The 23,651-nt window shown below is 35.7% G+C and overlaps 1 protein-coding gene across 3 annotated transcripts; it reads left to right on the forward strand.

Moving 5' to 3' along the window:
- Positions 1-1,431: 1,431 nt before the first annotated feature.
- On the forward strand, positions 1,432-16,265 carry LOC132189776 (uncharacterized). 3 transcript variants are annotated; one of them, XM_088513875.1, is made up of 6 exons: positions 1,432-1,559; positions 1,661-2,533; positions 2,918-3,687; positions 3,770-3,859; positions 14,802-15,557; positions 15,727-16,265. In XM_088513875.1, the coding sequence occupies exons 2-6, from the start codon at positions 2,425-2,427 to the stop codon at positions 15,793-15,795; spliced, it is 1,794 nt and encodes a 597-aa protein (XP_088370001.1). In that variant the 5' UTR covers positions 1,432-1,559; positions 1,661-2,424; the 3' UTR covers positions 15,796-16,265. The 3 variants fall into 3 exon arrangements, with proteins under 3 accessions (XP_088370001.1, XP_059460550.2, XP_059460557.2); XM_059604567.2 differs by having other exon boundaries at positions 1,432-2,533; XM_059604574.2 differs by having other exon boundaries at positions 1,432-2,533; positions 3,002-3,687.
- Positions 16,266-23,651: the final 7,386 nt, after the last annotated feature.

Below are 23,651 nucleotides of genomic sequence, written 5' to 3' on the forward strand. Positions count from 1 at the left end.
GATTTGGCTCTTATATCAGGTGTCAAAATTTTATAAGTCCATATGTTAGTGACGTGGATTTCCGTTAAATTTTCTAAAGGCAGATGAATGGAGGTACCATTTCCGTCTTTATGAAAACCACAGATACTTTATCTGATAAAAATCAAACCTTAGGAAGGAAAAAATAAAAAGTTTAAACCCTAAGGGGTATAAGGTATTTAATCCTTTTTTTTTTCATCTAGTATGAATAGTGAATAAGTTAATTAGCCTATTCACTGTTCACACTATAAGCTTTAATTTGTTTATTATTTTTTGTCTCATTTTTTTTTTTACTTTCTCTCTCCTCCTCTTTCTTTCACACTTTCTTCCACTCAAAATAATATTTAAAAAAAATAAAGAATAGAATAGAGAATATGTTGGAATGTGTATAGAAAGATAAGTAGTTAAAGTAAAAATTTGTACTTTTTTAGTAGCTATTTTTCTTACTTCTACTGAAGATGCTTTTAGTAGCTGTATTTATTTATATTATATATAAACTGTCAGGTTTAAATTTTGTAATAACTTTATATTATAAAATAGAAGTTCTGATATATTTTTACTAAGAAGTTTATGATGTTAATAAGAAAGCAAAAATTTATTCAAATATTTCACATAAAAAATGGGATATTTCTACTTGCAACTTTATCTTAAAAGCCGAGTTATTCAAATATTTCACATAAAAAATGAGTTTTTGTTTTAGTTGGAAAGCAGAAGCCCAATATTGAATGAACTGAAAATAGTTTGCAAAACAAACCCAAAATAATACGAGTTCAATGGGCCAAACTCAATAAACTGCATAGATTTTTGGAAAAATTCAAAATAAAAACTTATATGGGCTGCCAAACAATGTCAAATAAACTTCCTTGTTCGATTGTTTTATCTCTTTTATTTGGACCAGTGAGATGGGTAGGGCCTTGTACCACATCTATGCAGGCTTGCAAAGGCAACAGAATTTTAGGGTCGACCGGATCACCCTAAAGGGCTATGAGTAGTTCCCTCACCTTAGACCGGTTGGTTTGGGATGACTGAAAACATCCTAGGCCAATAGAAGTGGCTTGGCCACTCCTAACAATTATGAGGTGGTTTGTCCACCCATGAACCGGTTAGGGGTGGCTCTGATCACTCATTTTTTATTTTTTTATTTATAATTTTTTAATAATTTTAATTTTAAAATTTTTATTTAGATATATGAATACGAAGTGGATTTTCATGAAATTTTGGATCAAAGTTAGACGAAGGTATATCTCTATTTTTAACAATTATCGCGAGGGAAAAAAAAAAATTGTTAAACTATAAGGAAAAAAAAACAAGCATTTAATCTTTAAATTAAAGATAAAATGTTTATCTTTATTGTATTTGCTATTTTTAAAATGATATCAAATTTCTATTGAATACTGAAGTTTTAGATAGAAGGGACTCTCGGTTCTTTTATACTTTCAGCCAACCTCCCACAAACACAAACTTACAATCACACGAAGAAAACTTCCTCTAATCTCCTCTCCCTCCTCTTCGCGGCGCAAGCAAAGCAGAGTGCTTTCCAAGCAAGTGTTTCTCTATCCATAAACGCTCAAATTATGATGACACCAAACTAGATTTTCATAGACTGTTTTTTATTGATTGATTTATTTATTTTTCTCTCAAGAAATTCGAAGCTCTTGGCATTCTCGCCCGTCGTATTTTCTTGCTCGTATTGCTTCGCTGCCTGCGTCACAGCGCTTGGCATTGAGACACACAGGGGCCCTCGGTAGCCCCACGATTGGGGGCTCTGTTTCCGCCACTGTGATTCATGGAATGGGGTGCTTCTTTGCTTTCTAGTCCTTTTAGTTTTTAGGGTTTGGTTTTCGTATTACTTGGCATAATGGGTCTGGGTTCTTGCCCGGGAATAGCTTGGTTTTTCAGGGGATAGGTTTGTCGTTTTTGGAAACAAACAGTATTGACTGTGATGAGGGTCTTCTTGGTTTCTTCTTCCTGAATTGTGAAAGCCCATTGTAGACAAAAAATTGCTTCTTACTAGAAGCACTTTCTGACAAAAAGTTCCTCGAGATTATACAAAAGTTTCTTATTCATTTCATTGATTGGGGGGTTCTTAGTGAATTGTTCTTGACCAAGTTCTTTGTTATTATCTCATGGTGTATAGTGTAAAGTGAGGCAAAGATAAGAAAGAGAAAAGAATAAAGAAAGCCTAATTTCAGTGTACAGGACTGATTTGAAGAATTAGGGTGTTTGGGAAATTGGATTGAGATTATGAGCTTTGGTATTGACTAATGTGAATTTAAAGTGACATCGGCTTATTATTTTTTTATTATAGAAAAATAGTCAAGAATATTGTGGTGGAATTGAAAAGTTTTAGACCAAAGACGAATTGGGGGTTCATTTAATATCGATTGATCATGATTGATACAAGTTATGGATAGAAGTGAGCCCGCTTTGATGCCAGAATGGTTGAAAAGCAGTGGAAGTGTCACTGGTGCTGGCAGCACAAACCACCAATTTTCATCATCTTCGTTGCACTCAGGTGATCTTCATTTGCTCACCTTTTTTTTTTTTTGATAAAATGTCGAATCTTGATTTTCTGTTGTTTAGTAGGAGAAGAAAAGTGAAATACTTGATCTATATCAAGGCTAAGAATGATGCAAAATCTTTTTTGAATGGAGCAATCTTTATTGCCTTAATTTGTTATGTTTTCTTGACTACTTATACTGAAAACTTTACATTTTCTTCGTTCTGGCAAAGAATGTTGGGAACGGAGGGTTAAGAAAAATAGGCATTCTAAATCAGTTTCATTTTGAATATGTCATTCTTTTTTGAAATAAATGTAATCTTGATTCAACTTCTCTTTTATTACGTTTTCAAATAGTCGAATACAAGCTAAGCTAAAATATATACCCTTCTGATATAGACGATCATCCCATATCGAAGCATGCGAAACATAGGTCATCCATGAGCAGTAATGATCTTGATATAAGTCGTCTATTTGCTTCAGATCAATCTACTTCCTCCTATTTTCGCCAGAGTTCTAGTAATAACGGTTCTGCCCGCTCACGGCCTTACAGTACTTTTGGTAGAAGCCACCGTGATAGGGATTGGGAGGACATCCATTCATACTGTGACAAGGACAAGTTGATTTTGGGTGACCACAGGCGGCCTGAATATGCTGATTCTCTTGGTAGCATCTTGCCCAATAGGTTTGAGAAGGATATGTTGCGGGGTTCACAGTCTATGATTACAGGAAAACATGGTGACACATGGCCCAGTAGAGTAGCTGTTGACTCAAATAGTACTAAAAAGAAACACAGCAATGATAACGGTCTGCTTGGTAGGGGTAGTGTTGTTAGCAGTACTACTAAAACTGCATTCGACCGGGACTTTCCCTCACTCATAGCTGAAGAACGAGAAGATGGTTCTGAAATAGGAAGAATCCCGTCTTCTGGCATGAACACTGCCATTCAGAAATTGCGAATTGGCACTTCTTCCGCCATTGGTGGTGATGGCTGGAAATCGGTTCTAGTAGAGGTCCCTGTGATTGCTGGAAGCAATAGCACTGGTGCAGCATTGGCTCAGCAAACTATTTCTGCAAGCTCAACTTCTGGGTCTCCAAGCAGGGGGACTGGCCTCAATATGGCTGAAACATTGGCTCAGGGCCCTGCTCGTGCTCGTACACCTCCACAAGTAAGTTGGATTTCCTATTTTATTTGAGCATTGGTAGAACATTTATTCATGCTCATATAGTGTCCTGTGCTTCTTAATGTAGTTATCTGTAGCAACTCAAAGGCTTGAAGATCTGGCCATGAAGCAATCTAGGCAATTAATTCCCATGATGCCTTCCCTGCAAAAGCCCCTGGTAAGAGCTGTTGCTTCCCTTTGTATATATTGCAGTTTACCTTGTTTTATATAACTGTTTGAAGGTTTATATTGTATGATGCCGGTTTGGTATTGTTTCAGTATCAGAAGTTTCTATTCTTCAGTTCCCATAAATTTTTGTGATTAAATGACCTCGGTGGAGGATTTGCACTTGTCAGATATAGGATCAGGATCCTCTCCAATTCAATTCAATTTCATGTCAATAAAAGGTTCTTACTCCATCCTAATGAAGAAGTTCTTGTTCACGTTGATCTGTCTAGTGTGATATCTAGATTTTAGGTTTCTCTTTTCTTCAATTTCTACTGCGAAATTTACCTGATACATGGTTTTGGTGGGTGGGGTCGTGTATCCGGGGTGTACTCTTAGAGATGGGCTCAAAGGGTCTTGCCTTGTTGAGGTTCCACGTCATTAAAAAATAAAATTTCTACTGCAAAATCCCAAATTTGGAATTGAATTAAAAGTTCCATTGCTTTCATACAGACAAAACAATAGAGTTTATTTTCTTTGGGTTTTCCAAATTTTGTATTTTAGATTTTCATATGCTGCAAAATCTGAAGTGCAAAAATTAAAAAGTAATGATTAGTTTTGAAAGTTTGAGAGATAGTTCCTCTGTGTGTTTGACCCTCAAGTCCTGAGGAGCATTGCCAACTCACCACTGTTGATAATTTCATGAACTCCACCAATACTCACTCTAATCCTCTCTTGTTTTAGTTTACGTTTTCTCTTCATGGATTTTTCTCCTTGGGCTGACTTCACTGCTGCGAAAAACTCCTATAAGTTTGGCACGAATACCATCTTGTAGTTTTAATGATGTATCCATTACAGGACTGTAGATTATTTGCTAATAGATCCTAACTATGAAAGCACACTCTCCAGATTTTAAGCTTGACTTGCCCTGTAATGAAAATGTTTAGGTCTATATAGTGCTAAACACAAACCACTTAGATTTTTGTGTTTAATGTTTACTCTAAAAAGTAGGCTCTTCTTGTTGGTCGCATTTTTTTTTTCTCGATAACTAAGTAATTCATTGAAAAGCGTAGAATGGCGCAACCCTAGTACACATGATGTATACAAAGAAAGGTCCCACTAAAGACAAAAAGTACATAAAGCCAAAAATTGAGGTATAGTAGAAAACTAGGACACATTAAAAGCGTCCGCCCAATGAAATAGAGTTTGGATAAACAACTTTTTGAGCTAATCCGGCGTCTTTTCTTGATCTTCAATACATCTTGTATCCCGCTCTCTTAAAATAGTCCACATTAGACACAGTGAGGCTATTCTCCACACTTCCTTTATTGAACTATTACTTCTCTCACCACGCCAACAAGCTAACAAATCTGCCACCCTTCCATGCATTATCCATGTGATATCAAAAAGAGTAAATAATGCACTCCATAAAGCTCGTGGCACTTCACAATGAAGGAGGAGATGGTTGACAGATTCACCACTCCACTTACACATACAACACCATTCCACCACAATGATTCATTTCTTATGCAAGTTATTCAAAGTCAAAATTACCAAGAGTCGCCATCCACACAAAGAAACTTACTATCAGTGGAACTTTAACTTTCCATATACTCCTCCATGGGAAAGAGGTAACTACCTCCACATCTGTCCCTAAAGAAGAAAGCATTCGAAAAAAAGACCTCACCTCAAAAATCTTCCGTTTGGAAGGAGTTCACCACATGTCCCCCCACCCCCCCCACCCAAAGTCGACTACTGAAGGCATATAACTTTCCAAAAAAAGTCATCTCCACCTCTACCTCCCAATCTTGGACCTTTAGTACGAAAGGAACATTCCACTGTGTAACACCATTGGACAATTACATATGATCCCTAACCCATGCCTCCTTATTACTTGCAATTCGAAATAATTCAGGGAAAACTTCCTTCAAAGACTGATCCTTGCACCAAGTATCATGCCATAACCATCTCCTACTCCAAATCTAATAAATCTCGAGAAAACTCTTTACCCTCTCCTAATATGTTTCCACACGCCAACTCCATAAGGGCCCTCCACCACCTTAGTACACCAATTGCCATTCATGTAGGGTTGGCAAAACGTGTAACCGGGTAGACACGATTACGACCCCGTTAAGACCCGCGACCCAATTACCCTAGACATGAACACGACCCGTGTACTAAACAGGTCACATGACTCGACACGACCTAACTCGTTAAAAAAAAAACCCTTAATGAAAAATGGAAAAAATAATGTAATATTAATAATAAATTAATAATATACCAATGCCATTGGCAGAGATGAGAGAGAGAGAGAGAGAGCCGAGAGGGAGAGAGGTGCTGGGGGGGCTGCTGCCTGCAAAGCTGCGATAGAGGGAGAGAGAGAGCCGACAGGGAGAGAGAGGCGCTGGGGGGGGGCTGCTGCTTGCGAAGTGCGAAGCTGCGATAGTGATTTAAAATTTCAGGGCTTATTTACTCTTTACAGTTTACTTTAATCTTTAGGTTTTTTTTTTTTTTTAATCTAAATGGGTCTGGCGGGTCACCCGGCTGAGCCGTCGGGTAGACTTGCTAGACACGAAAGTAACTGTGCTATAATCGGGTAGACCCGATTAAGACCCGAACCCGGTAAGCCCAAACCCAATACCTATTAACTTCGTGTCGTGTTCGTGCCGGGTTCGCGGGTCGTGTCAAAATTGCCAGCCCTACATTCATGCACCCATACTTGACCTCTACAACCAACCTCCAATACGCTTCTTTTTGTAGCATATCGCCATAACCGTTTACCCAATAAAGCTAGATTGAAATTACACACAAGTTTCGAATTCCCAAAGCACCTCCTTGCATAGGAGAGCAAATTTGAGACCATTTCACTAAGTGGAACTTAGGCGCCTCATTGAGACCACTGCATTGGAAATCTCGTTGTAGTTTCTCCAATCTGTTCACTACACTCACGGGAATAGGCAATAGAGACAGAAAATACGTAGGAAGGTTGGACAAAGTGCTTTTAATTAATGTGATCCTCCTGCCCTTTGATAAATACAGTCTCTTCCAATCCGCCAATTTCCTTTCCATCGTCTTGACAATATCATTCCAAATGGTGGTAGACTTGTAAGGTGCCCCAGGAAGACCCAAATATTTCGTAGGTAGTCTAACCACCCTAAAATGAAAAATGCTCGCCAACCTATCAACACCCTCCGCCTCACCAATTGGAACAATCTCAAACTATGGCAAATTAATTTTTAACCCCGAGACTGTTTCAAAGCATAGAAAATGACAGCAAAAATTACGGTGTTAGTCTTCGTTTGCCCCACAAAATATCAATGTATTATTCGCAAACAACAAATGTGAGAGATTGAATCCAGGATTATTTCTTGTTCCCACCGAAAAACCAACAACAAGGCTACTATCTTCTGTTGCCGCCATCATTCTAGTTAGCGCCTCAGTAACAATAACAAATAGGAATGGAGATAGCGGGTCCTCTTGTCGTATACCTTGAGTAATAAAGAAACCTGAGGGTTCTCTATTAATCAAAATTGAATATCGGACTGCAGAAATACAGAAAGCTATCCAATCTCTCCATTTCTCCCTGATCTCACTTCGTTGCAATAGGAATAGTAAAAAATCTCAATTCACGTGATCATACGCCTTTTCTAGATCTAACTTGCATAACAAACCGGGTACCCAAACGACTATCAATGCATTCATTAACTATCAAGACCGAATCCAAAATATGTCTTCCCTTAATGTCAGCATTTTGCGACTTTGATATAATCTTCTCTAACACAGTTTTCAATTGATTCAACACTTTAGTAATCAATTTGTACACAGCACCCACCAAACTTATAGGTCAAAAGTCCTTTAGCTCTGCTGCCCCTTCTTTCTTAGGAATTAGCACTATAAATGTTGCATTCAAACTTTTTTGAAAACTCCCCTTGCTGTGGAATTCTTGGAAAGCAGCCATTATATCTTCTTTAATCACTCCCCAACATGTCTTCACAAAAGGCAAGGAAAAGCCATCAGGACCCGGTGACTTGTCTCCTTGTAACTCCTTAACTACCTCAAACACCTCACTCTCTTCAAAATCCCTTTCTAACCACAAGCCCTCCTCTCTTCCAATAGACTAAAAGGATAAATCATTGGGTATAGGCCTCCAACTACAACTCTTAGTAAACCAGTGTGTGAACTGAACAATATGTGCCTTGATATCTGTGGCATCCGAAGACAGAGAGCCATTGACAATTAAAGACTCAATGGCATTATTCCTTCTATTTGAGTTCGCCATCCTATGAAAAATTTTGTGTTCTTATCCCCCTCCCTCAACCACAAAGCCCGAGATTTCTGGCCCTAGCTCACTTCCTCACACAGCAACAATCTCTCCAACTCCTTAGACAACTCATCTTTGCTCCTCCTTTCCTCCTAATTCAACCCTCGACCTTCCCCAAGGACATTGAGCTCCCTAATACCATCCAATAACACCTTCTTCCTTTTCCTAACATTCTCAAAAACTTCATCATTCCATCGTCGCAGGTCACCTTTCTATTTGCATGCCAGCACATGACTGGAACTCCCATGAAACTGATATGATTGCCACCAAATTTTTACCTAATCCACAAACTCCTCAGATTTCAACCACATATTCTCAAACTTGAAGTATCCTCCACTTTTATTCCCCACTCCACATTCAAGTAAAATGGGAAAGTGATCAGACAATAGATGAGGGAGTCTCCCTTGAACCACATCAAGAAACTTCTCTTCCCATCTAGGAGAGAACATAAATCTGTCAATTCTAGATCAACATTGGTTATTTGACCAAATGTATTGCCCACCCACCAAAGGAATGTCAATCAGACCTTGATCAAAAATGAGATTGTAGAATTCCCCCACAGGTGAGGAATACCGAGTAACACCTAACCTTTCACTTTGATACCTAATAGCATTACAGTCTCCTCCGATATACCAAGGCACTTCCCACAAACTCATGATGCCTACCAATTCATCCCACAAGAGCTGCCTATCATGATCATCATTAGGACCATGCACGCCTACGAATGCCCATCCAAAGTTATCAATGACACTTCGGAAAGAAAATGCAAATTTTAAAACGCCCCACATAATGCCTTTGAAAGCTCCTTGTGACCCTAAATAACACCAATCCATATGTGCGCAACTCCACAAACTCCTAACTAGCTGCCTGGTAACAAGTTGCAATGTAGTTTCTTGTAAACACACAATATCTGCCTTCCACTCCCGTATGAGTCACTTAATCTTCATCCTTTTTTCCTCCAAGTTCTGCCCCCTCACATTCCAAGATAGAATCTTAGGCTTCATTAAACAACTGAGAGGCCCCTCCCTTTCCCATTAACCTTGATGGCATTCCCCTTCTTGCCATCATAATTTATAGAACAAGTCAGCCGCTGTAACTCGCTTTTGCCTTTGGATGTAGTTTTGTTTCTGCCACCGAAGGACTAGGAGTTTTCTTTCTATTATCTTCAATTGCTCTAAATAGATCCATCATCTGTTTCTCATGCCTGTTGAATGACAAACCCACTATAAGGAAAAAACCTTTCACTCTCTCCACCACCCATTCGCATGCCTCTACTTTATTCATTGTCACACCCTCCAACATGTCCCCTCGTTGTGCTTTCAACAGCTCTACCTCCAACACTTCTTCATTACTAAGCTGTACCATTTCCAATCCAGTATATTGCTTATCTCCAGCAGCTGAAGATGGGCTGAAACTATTCACATCAGCAATGATGTGTAATTGCTGATCTTCCAATAACACTATCGGCTCACTGTCCAAAGGTGTCCACCAACACCTGGGATATTCCACCACTAGCCCCTACAACTTCTCCTCCATACTCTCATTCCTTCTCTTCACCCCAGAATGAACAACATCCCCTATTGCCGTCTCTGCCTTATTATGGGTACAGAGCTCTAACCTGGTCATAACCTTGCTTCCTGCTGTAGCCTCCCTCGTGATAATTTTCTCACCCTGCTCGTCGGCCACTCTAAGTCTGACACAACCAGTGCTGATATCTCTTCCACCTCCGATTTTTCGTCCTCTCCCTCTACAAGCGGCTGAGCTCCCTCATTGGGCGTCCACTTCTGTCCTATTGGCTTGTCGGTTGTGTCTGGCTCTTCTTGGTCGACTGGGAAGCTATTCGGCATTGACTTCGAGCTTCTGGGAACCAACTCGTGTCGTGGCAGAACGTCCTTGCTAGGAGACAGCTTCTGCCCACTGGCCTTATCTGTTCATCTGACGTGACTGGGTGGCTGGCCGGCGTCATCTCTGACCTTTCGGCCACCATCTCGCGACTCGGCATAGCCTCCTCACTAGGCGACTGCTGCTTCCCAATGGCCTTATCGTCCTTTTCAGGTCCACTTGAAGTGTCTGGATAGCTGTTCGGCGTGGTCTCCTGCTCACTGTCCTGGACATCAACGGCTGAATCATAAGCAGTACGGCCTGACCCACCGTTTCTAGTGTGTTTCACACGCCACCGAGGCTGTTTCCAACTTCTGCGGAAGTAAGTTTTCTTAAAAAATGGGTTGGGCTGCACACCGAAGGACCCATTAGTGAACTGCCCCACATGCGCCCCTGGCTTTGCCCATGGGTCGAGCCAATTATTATTCTCTTGGCCCACCTTTTGTCCAGACCCTTGAGACACCCGGCCCACGTCAATCTTCTCTAGACAACTGTTGATTCCTTCTTAAAGGCAATCAACATGTTTTGAATGGTGCTAACGTATAGTAATTCCCCATTAAATCTAGCAAGATCCACCACGGGCTTAATTCCAGTGAGTTTGTCTTCTGTTATGTCCTGAATTAACTCCGTCACCCCGTCCCCAGCATCGTGGTCACCAGCGAATTGATCACCTGTCAGAATGGTTTGCACAGTCGCCTGCGCTGGACACCTCCTCTCATCCCCTTGCATTTTGTCCACTACCACCACCACATATGATCCTTTGTCGTGGACTCCCATTGGTCCCTCCGTTATCTTCCCCAGCGGTTTCTCTACCAGCACCTTCTCCATCTGTGGACCCTTGATCAGCCCGCCCGCACATTGTTTTTCATAATACTGTTTCAGACCTGCAGTATTTGCACGCGACATTCTTGCCAACCCTTCCTTTTGTCTCCCTTCGGAACTATCACGAAGCTTCTCCGTCCACCCCCTCCATATTCTGATAACTCCATGAAACTACCATATCAATTACTTTTCTGCATCATGTAAACAATATTGCTGAATCGGAAAGTCCTCCAGTTCTCACGTGTCTTATCGCTTTGAGTCATGTAATCCATGAAAGAAGTAACCAGAACACTGTCAGCCAAGCCATAATCTCCGACTGAGAAACACCTCTACTTTTTTCCGCCAACCTAACACTCCTTCTCACATCTGACCAGAACTCAAACGCCTTAGTCTCCACATAAAAGAAACCCAGGTACCCCATTGCAGGAGCTCTTTTCCTGAACTCAAGGGCGAGATGTATCTCCTAGAAAATATTCATGTTTACGTTTTCAAAATGTTGGTGGCATTAGTAGCACAATGTTGGATTTTAAATTTTACATTGCCTTCAGACAATGACTTGTATGAGGTAAATAAACTAGGATATGTCTTAAAAAAAATTGAATAAGTGATTTTGTTTTCCAACTACAGAAGTTGAGAAACGTGGTTGCTTTACTAATCAAAGAAAAAAAAAAAGAAAAAAAAAAAAAAAAAAAGGTTACATTTTGATCAATGTTGTAGGTGCAGCAGCATGTGACGCTCATACACTTGCTTCTCTTAATACTACACAAATTTTAGTCTTTAAATTCTTTCTTGATGAGTTTTAATGCACCTATAATAAAATTCTGGTTTATCATCTCTTTTTCTTTCTTTATTTTAGTATTTTTTTTTTCATTTTTTCTTTGGTACATAGCATTTATAAAGTGGACTTTGTGATTTCTTGCTGTATTAATTGTTATACATTACAATGATTGGTTTCTAATGGCTATAAGATTGCCTATAGTTGATCACAGATTTTTCCTGAGTTATGAATTTGAATGTAATTGATTGGCAGTTGCTTTCATCTCATTGAGCTCGTTGTGAAAGTAAAAAAGAAGGAATTCAGTTACCTATTATAAAAAAAAAAAAAAAAAAAAAAAAAAAAAAGAATTCAGTTCATTTTGAATTGAATCCTTTATTTGGACAAAAAAAATGGATTCAATTCTGTGGTGTCTGTACGACAATGAATTCCATTTGAAATCGTCAAAACAAGCACCTGAATCCTCACTCGCCATGGCTGGCTGCGACAAGGTCTGCGACCTCAAACACAACTGCTCACATGACTCCACACCCTTCTTTTTCCTCTTCTCAGACGCTTGCTTCAGCATTGTAGTCTTTTAGATGTATCTCTGCAGCACCAATGTCTCCTTCCTAGCCTTCTAGATATATTTTTCCTACAGAAAAATCTGACTGCATCCATTCATAGTGGCTACTAATGGCTAGCATTAAGATAAGCACGTTGGGGAATATCTAAATTTGCATGAAGGTGCAAGGGGTGAGGAAAATCTAGAGTTGCCCAAAGGTGACACAAGTGTTGCTTTTACTTTTTTAAACAACCCTCTAACCAACCATTCTCTCATTTTAATTGGCATCGGTCTACACCTAAATGCACTTTGTCGCACATTTTCTTTTTCTTAATTCTCGACTATTTATAAAAAAGGAATTTTATTTTGGGTCAAAAGAAGATTTTCTTAATAAAATTATAAATTTTCAAAATTACATGTATCTGGAATTCATTTCACAAAATCATACAACTCAGAAGGGTTGGTTTTTGAAAATATGTTGCTGGAATTCATTTCAAAATATGTTTCAAACAACAAAATTAATTTAATGATCTCTTTCTTCATTTTGTTCTGAACAATAGAATCTAGTTGAATCCTACCCATGATTTGGTTCCAAATGTATCCATTAGGCACCATCTATGAGATTTTCCAAGACATTGTTTATAGATGATTTCCAAATAGATCTATTCGATATCCTATATGCACCTTGATGCACCTGGCTACATCTGGTCCTGTGCTCAATCTAGTACAAATCAAAAAAAAAAAAAAAAAACCCATGTAAAATTTACTAATATTATATTGGGTATGATAGTCTAGTTGGTCAGTTTTGAGTTTTACTGCTGTGCCTTAAATCAATATAATTTTAGTAAATTTTAATAACTTGTCCAAAAACATGAAATTGAATATTGATATATAATGTCGAAGCTCTAAAGTGTGTTGGGTTTGGGGATGTATCCTGCTGACGTAACTTGGGCAGGTGTTTTTTGCTTGTAAACAGTTTGAGAGGTAATGGATGACACAAGTCTTACACTGAGGCATAAGCTTCATAGGTGTTGATCTGTAAGTCATATGTTATATCTTCCTATGTTTTACTTATCAAAAAAAAGAGAAAAAAAGAAAAAAAGATGTTGATCTGTAAGTCAGAAGTCATAATGTTTAAAGTTAATGGCTCATAGATTTATCACCTTTTGATGGCGGTGGAACCGAAAATTGGGGTATGGCATTGTTTTATAATTTCTAAATACCAAATATTGTTGCTTCATTTTGATATGTTCATATAATTTGACCTGATTTGGAACATTTTTCAAGCGTGTCCAGCTATATGCTTGTTTTCTGGTTGCTTACAGGTACTGATATATTCTTTTTGATAAGTACATTTAATCTAATTGAAAAGCGCAGAGGGACTCAACCATAGTACACAGAAAATACAAGAGAATCTCCTATTCAGTAGAAAAAGAAGAATGAAGGTTCATAAAGTCTGAAAAATTAGAAAAAAAATAAAACTATTATGTGCTGCTTATTCAAACAATCAGAAGTATCGACTCAAAATTTGCTTTTGTGTTCCATGTTCTCTGGTTGTTTGCAGTTACTGATGTATTCTTTCTGCTGTTAGTTGACTGATTTTACACTTATTTCATTGGGTTTATGAATGAAAATTGTCATTACTTTTAATGTTTATCCTTTGGTTGATATGGAGAATGAAACACCAGTGGGGAAATGATTTTTCCATCAAATTATTTTAGCAAAAGCGAGAATATTATGGACTGCATTAAAATTTGTTATTCTTCTGAGGCCTTCAAGTTAGCATTTATTGGCGACATTCAGAATAGTTGGTAATTTTATTATAATCCCACCGGGGTCACTAAGAACACCCACCTCATGGTGAGGGACACGACACCATGGTGTCCTGGTCATGGGACACAGGCGAACATGGTCATTTTCCTCAAGGACAAGGGCACCATGAAGGCCTACCTTAACAAGGGGACATGATTCATAGGGAGCAAAGATTGGGCATGGTCAAGGGCAGAGGACATGAACCTCATGGTCATAGTGGTCAACATCACTGGCATTGGAGAGATATCTTCTTGTGCTGCCTTGTCAGGGGAGCATATATCACCACCTACTTAAGGATTATTAGCAAAAAATGTTCTGTTTGCCGTCTACTGCTAGGAGTTTCTTATTTTGAAGTGAAAATGTAGCAAGGGTTAAATAGCTGAAAACAATATGCTGGTCATAATGAGAAAAACCTTGTAAAGGATTGTTTGCTGAAGTTTCTGGCCTGACACCATTCATTTTTAAATTGTTTAGATGAGGCTTGGTTGGCCTAAGGGACGTATCAGTTCTTTTTTCAGATTTGGATAGATAGCAAAATAGTTAGTCATAACAATATATGACTTGTTATTTTCTTTTTCACTTATCCTCCTGTTCCCCAAAACGAGAAAAATAGTCATAGCAATATATTACCAAAATAATTTAACAATATGAAAAGTTTATTGCTTTTAAATTCTGTAATGTACATGCAACAGGGTTAATATTCTAAAGCAGACATTTCTGCTTCTAACTATGGATAGATCCCTTGTGTTTATTTGATACATTAATGAAAAATTCGCTCATTTATGTTGGATTCTTTTTAGGTTCCCAGTCCTTCGGAGAAATCAAAACCAAAGATTGCTCAGCAGCAGCATACATTCTCATCTTCACACCCTGTGAATTACACTTCACGTGGAGGGTCCACAAAATTTGATATTACAAAGGTATCTGTGGGCAATCTTTGTGTCCTCAATCCATCACGAGAATTGAAGTGTTTCTCTTCAACTGCTAATGGAAGCAGAGTGGTTAATAGCCCACCTGGTGTTGCTCCATCAGCTACTGTGTCTGTTCCCCCGAGGAACTTAAGCAGCAATTTAAGCCCTACCAGTGCTGACTGCAGGCTAACTGCTTTCCAGACAACTGTGGAGAAGAAACCATTATCTCAAGCCCAGAGCCGGAATGATTTCTTCAAAAAGCTTTCAAGGAAAAACTCTTTGACAAACCCCCCTTCTGCTGTTCCTGATACTGGCCGAGCAGTTTCTGTCTTAAAGAATTCTGATAAATTGGTCATAGAAACTGCTACTCCCACCTCTGTTAAACTTCAGAGTAGAGATGTCATTTCATCCGATAACTCTGTTGCAGGCTTGTTGTCTGAAAGTAGGGTTGAGATGAGCTGCAATGGATATCCACGTGATGTGTCTCAGAAATGTTTAAGCAACGGAGAAGAGCATTCAAGCCCTCATGTGATTCTTTATCCTGATGAGGAAGAGGCTGCATTTTTACGATCACTTGGATGGGACGAAAATGCTGGAGAGGATGAAGGCCTTACAGAGGAGGAGATCAGCGGTTTCTACATGGAGGTGACTGCTTCTCTAGAATTTGCTATTTCCTTTTCCTTTTTCCTGTACCTTTAGATTTCCATGTTCTAATTAATTCCTTTAAAAAAAAAATAAATAAATAAAATAAAAAAATTAAGATGTAATATGTCTTCTAAATACGATATAAAATCTTTGTGCTTTTATTATGCAGAACATGAAATTGCAGCCGTCATCAAAACTTCTGCAGGGAATGCAGCCAAAGATTTCACTGGCACCTTAACTCACAAGAATCTTGATTTGGAAAATGTCTGAGCACTGAGCAAAGCTAGGAAGTCTGGATGTGATTGCGAAGTTGGTTTACTTTCATTTTTCTTTTGGTTTTGATTGAAATTGAGAGAGTATCTGAGCCCAGCGGTTGTTAAATACGAGAAAGATCATGGGATGTCTGCTATTGCTGTTTTGCTGGAAGTTATTTGGAATAAGCTGCAAATGGTCCATTTTCTTGAGGAAAACTAGTGTATGTGCTCTGCCTGCTTTTAACTTAGGATTTTTTTTTTGAGTTTGAAGGTTGATAGAAGAGGTAGGAATAGGATTTGATATTGATCTGCTGCGATGTAAGATGCTGCTGAGGGAAATAGTATGAGAAATTAGGTTTTTCCTTGTAGATGTTGTGTGGGGGCTCAATTCAACAAATACCTTATGATTTCAATGGTGATATCAAAAAGAAAAAGAAGCAAGAATTTCAGTTCATTTTGGGATTTTTTCTTTCCCTTTAGGATTTTGTTTTTTTATGCTATAAATGCCATGTTTAATAGTTTATATCTTGAGGAGTAATGTCAGTATTCTTATATGGTGAAAAGCCCCATTGAGCTGCCATCTCCTTGTGCTTTATTTAAAATGCATTGTGGATGGTTTTTATGGCGTGGTAGATATTCGAGGGAGTGTGAGAAAAGTTGTAATATTGGTGTGCAGAGAAGTTTGGCAAAAGACAGAGCATCCCCTGGACAATATTCAGCGAAAATGCTTCATGAACATCCCCTTGGCAAACACCTAGTTGATTCTTGTGGAATTGGCTTTAGGGTTAATCCCAAGTGCTTAATTCCTGATGTGGCTGTGAAAATTACTATTTTGAATGCTATATGTATTTTCATTTGTTATTTCATCTAATAATAATTTTTACTGTCACGTTAAAGAATAAACACCGGAAAGTGAACATTAGGTTCTTCTGCCTACATGAAACGCACATACATACAAGCAAATGAAGGGCTTCAGCCTTTATGTATATTTTGTTTGTGCCTAATGGTGATTCTTGGTGATTCAGCCTTTATGCTCTGTCTTGAACAGTTTGGCAAAAGACAGAGCATCCCCAAGACAATATTTAGCGAAGATGCTTCATGAACATCCCCTTGGCAAACACCTAGTTGATTCTTGTGGAATTGGCTATAGGCTTAATCCCAAGTATCCCTCCCAAGTGCTTAATTCCTAATGTGGTGGTGAAAATTACTCTTTTGGACGCTATATGTATTTTCATTTGTTATTTCGTCTAATGATAATTTTTACTGTCACGTCAAAGAATAAGTACTTGAAAGTGAACATTAGTTTCTTCCGTCTATATGAAACGCACATACGCACAAGCAAATCAAGGGCTTCAGCCTTTATGTATATTTTGTTTGTGCCTAATGGCGATTTTTGGTGAGCCTTTATGCTCTGTCTTGAATAGTTTGGCAAAAGACAGAGCATCCCCAAAACAATATTCAGCAAAGATGCTTCATGAACGTCCCCTTGGCAAACACCTAGTTGATTCTTGAGGAATTGGCTCCAGGGTTAATCTCAAGTATACTCCCAAGTGCTTAATTCTTGATGTGGCTGTGAAAATTACTATTTTGGATGTTATATGTATTTTCATTTGTTATTTCATTGAATGATAATTTTCACTGTCACATCAAAGAATGAGCACTGGAAAGTAAACATTAGGTTCTTTTGCCTATATGAAACGCACATATGTACAAGCAAAGGTATATTTTGTTTGTGCCTAATGGTGATTCTTTGTGATTCAGCCTTTATGCTGTCTTGAACAGTTTGGCAAAAGATAGAGCATCCCTTTGACAATATTCAGCGAAGATGCTTCATGAACATCCACTTGGCAAACACCTAGTTGATTCTTGTAGAATTGGCTCTAGGGTTAATCCCAAGTATACTCCTAAGTGCTTAATTCCTGATGTGGCTGTGAAAATTATTATTTTGGATGTTATACGTATTTTCATTTGTTATTCATCTAATGATAATTTTTATTGTCACGTCAAAGAATAAGCATTGGAAAGTTAACATTAGGTTCTTCCGCCTATAAGAAACACACATACATACAAGCAAATTAAACGCTTCAGCCTTTATGTATACTAGCACGTAACCAGCACTATGCGCAGGATTCTTCATTATAATTTAATTTCAAAACTTAAATGCATCTTATCTTACTTTTCATTATAAGTTAAAATAGGTTTGTAAAAAAAATCTATTACGCATCTTTTAATAAAAATACATACTAAAGGTTATATAGTAGTACATTACAGTCATTACTAAACATGTTTTTTTTTTTTTTTTTTTGAAGTGTACCAAACATGTACTTAATGAAAAGTATAAAAGAAACAAAAAATAGCAAGAATGAAACTTGAATTCTGATTATCAAAATATTAATAGAAAATTAGTAGGAAACTCTGATATTGTTGATGTAATGCTTATTATATTGTAATACAAATAAAACCCATAAAGTTCTAATCATTTCAGAAAATATAGAGTAAAATAAATAAAATCTTTTTTGTTAATGTTGGAGAGTGGAGAAAGAGAAAGGTGGAGAGAAAAAAGAGGAAATATGTTAATGTTGGAGACTGGAGAGAGAGAGACGTGGAAAAGGAGTAAAAGAATTGGAGAGAAAAAAGAGAGACGTTGAGAGAGTAAAAAAAAGGAGAAATAGACACAAATATATGAACCGGTTCAAGAGAGAGAGACGTGGAATGAGAGTGAATGAGTTGGAAAAAAAAAAAGAGAGCGAGACGTTAAGAGAGAGGAAAAATGGAGAGATAGAGAGAACAAAAATATGAACCCGTTCAATTTATAAAAAATCGGTTTAGTATTTTAAAAAAAAATAGGTTCATGCCACATGTCGCGATTTGAAGGCACTTCAACATAAGGTTTCGGCTATTATATATGATATATGATATGATTTATATTATTTGTTTCCTTATTTGATTTGGACATTGATAATACTAAATTTATGAAATAATTTATATATGGAAAACTCTTGAAATATAATTAAACGTTATTAATTACTCTAATTTAATGACCGGTTTTTTAAGTAAAAACCGTTTTACTCTTAAAAAATCGGTTCACAAATTATGCCTTAAAAAATCGGTTTAGCATTAAAATAAAAAGGGTTCACGCCACATGTTGCAATATTAAGACACTTTTGAGAGTGATTCGGCTTTTATATATATATATATATATATATATATATGATTTTGTTTATGCCTAATGGTGATTCTTGGTGAACAAAGGAGCATATTCTAAATCTCAAGTAAATGCTGACAAATGTCCTTCCTCCCATACTACTCCATCTTGTGAGCATCATCCCACCTTCCTAATGCTTTCTACTACTATTAAGTAATGTTATTTAGTAAATTGTTACATTAAATATTTAGTAAACTGCTATATTGAATGACGTGAATTTATATTCTATACTAATAATTAATTAATTAATTATTAAAATTTTATGTGCATGATGATTAAGCCGGAAATTATGATATTAGTTTACATTTGTGATGGCTTTTATAAGAATTTAGGCTAGTAGTCCCAATAAGCCTCCCTCGCATGTGCAAATATATATATATATATATATATATATAAGAGGTCAAGTTAGAGGAAATTAAAGAAACCAATGTCGGGTCAACTCTATAGATTTATTTGCTTTAGAGTCACTTTCTCTGAGAAGAGATTGATTCTCGATCACATCAAAGTATTCTAAAATCACATTAAATATTAAAGCAAGCAAGCATACATTCACACGCTGAGGGCCCAAGTTAAAATAAAGATTCATGCACAACTTACAAATAGATAATTAAGATTTTGTTTAATCACATAGATAAGATATTGTTGTGTTACCCATGTTGACTAGAGAATTATTATAAGTTTATTTATTAAATCGGAAACAAACGACATTGGTTAATATATATATATATATATATATATATATATATATAATTGCGATTTCATTAAATTCAAACATTTAATGTACAATATTAAATATTATTAATGTCCAAATCAAATAAGGAAACAAATAATACAAATCAAATTATTATGTATTAATACTTTTAGTCACTTTAATATTTTTAATTCAAATTTAGAAAAGGTTAGAGAAGAAGATTTTTTTTTGGGTAAAGTCCACTTTAACCCCTTCAAACTACCATCTTAATGACAATCTATCCCCCAAACTATCAATTGCGACAATCTACCCTCTAAACTACCAAAACAATGACAATGTACTCCTCAATGCTAGCAAAATGACGAAATTACCCCTATAAAATTTTCAATAAGACAAAAATACCCTTAAATTTTTTTAAAAAAAATTAAATTTTAGTATTTTTGTTTTCATTTTAGTAAGGGTAGTTTTGTCATTTTGTTAAAATTGGGGGTACATTGTCATTGTTTTGGTAGGTTGAGGGGTAAATTGTTGCAATTGATAGTTTGGAGGGTAGATTGTCGTTGGGGTGGTAGTTTGAGGGGGCTAAGTGGACTTTACCTTTTTTTTTTTTTTTTTTTCCTACATATACTTTGTGCATGTAATAATAGATAATTTATAAAATAGGAATTCTTTTTTTTTTTTTTTCCCTAAATAATAAGCCATTGAAAAACAATCTGATTAATAATAGATTATCTACAAAATAAAGATTTCCCAATTATTTTGGATTTTCTCTCTCTCTCTCTGAGACCGATTTAACAGAATAATAGATTATCTACAAAATAAAGATTTCCCAATTATTTCAGATTTTCTCTCTCTCTCTCTCTCTGTGACCGATTTAACTTTTTTTTTTTTCTTTCTTTTTCTTTCTCCCCACATCTCTCTCTCAACTCTTCAAATATAACAACCTAAAAAATCAACAAGAAGTAATTCTTCTTCTTAATCTTCCATTTGTATGTTATTTATTTTTTATTTTTTGTTGAGAAAAACTACAACATCAAGAATTAACTTTTTTTTTTCTCTCTCCACTCTTGAACAATAATAACCTAAAAATTAAACCCCGAAGTAATTCTTATTCTTAACCTTTCAAAAATGAAAATTTTTAAAAAGTCAATTTTTAAAATCGTACTTATTAAAGGTGCAATCGGACCCTTAATAAGAATAACACAACCCTCTCCAAACAATTGTAATTGAGTATTAATTGTATTTATAGGTTACTTATTTTTTATTTTTTGCAGTTTGTTCTTTGATGAAAATTGCAACTTCTGAATTAAGATAATAAATTGTTTGGATTTTTAGTGGGCTAATGGAAGATTATAGTGTGTTTATTTAATTTTTGTGCAGAAAAAAGAATAGAAACTCTTTAGAAACTTATATTGTGTTTAATTGAATAATAATAGATTATCTACAAAATAATAAGGCCTACAAAATAAAGATCTCCCAATTATTTCGAATTTTTTTTCTCTCTCTCTCTCTCTCTCTCTCTCTCTCACCAATTTAACTTTTTTTTTTTTTTTTTTTTTTTTTTCATGTCGCTCTCTCTCAACTCTTCAAATCTTCAAATATAACAACCTAAAAAATCAACCTGAAGTAATTCTTCTTCTTAATCTTCCAGATGTATATTTTTTATTTGAGAAAAACTACAACTTCAAGAATTTAACCTTTTTTTTTTTTTTTTTTTTTTTTTTTTTTCACTCTTCAATAATAATAACCTATAAATTCAATCCCGATGGAATTCTTATTCTTAACCTTTCAAAAACATAATTTTTTAAAAAATAAATTTTTAAAATCGTACTTATTAAAATTGCAATCGGACCCTTAATAAGAATAACAGAACCCTCTCTAAACAATTGTAATTGAGTATTAACTGTACTTGTAGGTTGTTTATTTCTGTTTTTGCAATTTGTTCTTTGATGAAAATTGCATCTTCTGAATTAAGATAATAAATTGTTTGGATTTTTAGTAAGCTAATGGAAGATTATAGTGTGTTTATTTAATTTTTGTGCAAAGAAAAGAATAGAAATTCTTTCGAACATTGAACTTGAGAGGATTTATCTGATCGCGTTAAATGCTGAGTGCAATATTTTGTTTTATTAGGTACTTATAAAATAAAAAGATTTTGTTTATTTTTGCACTGTATTTGATTCTGTCTAGGGTTTCTATTTAATTGAAAATTTTGTTGCTTGGATTTATCTTTGTGTATCTATGTATAAATTTTTCACGACAGTAAATTGATAGTTTTTATGTTTGTTTCTCTAGAAAGTTTCTTTGTATTGAAATATAATAGGTATCACACCAATAAGATTTTATGTTTTAATTCATTTGAATATTTTATTGGATTTTTTTTTTTTCATTTTTTTGATTTACTCGGATTTTTTTTAATTTTTTTTTTCTTCATTTTTCAGAAGACGTTTGATACGGACACAACACAAACCGAACTCATGGCCAACTTCTCTCCTACGTGTAAAACAAATTTGAATTTTAAACCAAATAAATTGTCTTTTCAGGATTTTGGGATTCTGAAAAGGAAAGTGTTGAAGAGATTTATTTGATTGCATTAAATATTGAGTGAAATATGTGTTTTATTTTGTATTAAAAAGAAGAGAGAAGATTTTGTTTATCGAGTAAAAGTTTTATTTTGATTGTATCTCAGACATTGTAACGATGAAGCATACTATTTTATGGTTGATTTGTTTTAATGAGAAAGCAATGACCACTATTTCAAAAAAGAATGAATGATATATATTCTTTGTAGAGAAGTGCTAGGGAGCCAAATAAATGAACCTAAAAAAATTTTCAAATTAATATGGCAATGGTTTTTAAATTAAAAAAAAAATGTAATTCTCTCTCCCTTCTTTTCACTCACAGTCTGTCACGTCAGTTTGAAAATTTTTCTGGGTTCGTTTGTTTTGCTCCCTATCACTCCCTTTCTTTGTAAGATTTTGTTTATTTTACTTTGTATTTTTTTTTTTTTTGAAATGATCAGAACTTTATGGGTTTTATTTGTATTGAAATATAATAAGTATCACATGATCACATTAACAATATCAGAGTTTCCTACTAATTTTCTATTAATATTTTGATAATCATAATTCAAGTTTTCTTCTTGCTATTTTTTTTTTTCTTTTATACTTTTCATTAAGTACATGTTTGGTACACTTGAAAAAAGAAAAAAGTACATGTTCAGTAATGTACTGGTGTATAACATTTAGTATGTATTTTCATTAAAAGATGTGTGATAGATTTTTGCGCACACCTATTTTAACTTATAATGAAAAGTAAGATGGGATGCGTTTAAGTTTTTGAAATTAAATAATAATGAAGAATTTCGCGCATAGCGCGGGTTATGTGCTAGTTAACATAATAGATAATTAATAATTTAATTATTTAACCAAAATGAAGATAAAAAGCTAACTTTGAAAGTTGCTTTTTAAAAGCTTGAGGTGCTTTTGTGATGTTGTGAAAAGTTAATGATCAACCGTTGAAATAGGTGGGCCTAGTTATTGGTCCCATCTGCATGGAAATTTGGTATTTTAGAGACAATAAGTAGTTTTTTTTGGAGTACTACTATAAGGAGGATTAGAGCATTCCTTGAGCCCTTCCAAATATGATGTGGTTTTTAAAATTACTAATAGATGAAAATTCAATAATTACTATTTCAAATTTAATGGTAATTTTAAAAGCCACATCACATTTAGGAAGACTCAATGAAAACTTCAATTCTCTTTATAGCATTACTCCAGTTGGAAAGAAACTTCATAACAAAGAGACAAACAAGATGCGATTACATTTCCTTTCAATTGAGTTATGTGGGTTATGCTTGGGGCTTGGTTTAACGCTTTTATCTGCCACTTGTGGATCACCAAGATGTATTACTCAAGGGATGTTGCTGTTTTAGGGAATTAGGT

Source organism: Corylus avellana, chromosome 2 (genome assembly GCF_965113065.1).
Source record: "Corylus avellana chromosome 2, dhCorAvel1.hap1.2, whole genome shotgun sequence".
NCBI classification, from domain to species: domain Eukaryota; kingdom Viridiplantae; phylum Streptophyta; class Magnoliopsida; order Fagales; family Betulaceae; genus Corylus; species Corylus avellana.

Coding starts and splice junctions, on each gene's coding strand:
- LOC132189776 (XM_059604567.2), top strand. CDS start 2,425: ATGGATAGAAGTGAGCCCGCTTTGATGCCAGAATGGTTGAAAAGCAGT. Junction 2,534..2,917: donor ATCATCTTCGTTGCACTCAG/GTGATCTTCATT, acceptor CTTCTGATATAG/ACGATCATCCCATATCGAAG. Junction 3,860..14,801: donor CTTCCCTGCAAAAGCCCCTG/GTAAGAGCTGTT, acceptor GATTCTTTTTAG/GTTCCCAGTCCTTCGGAGAA.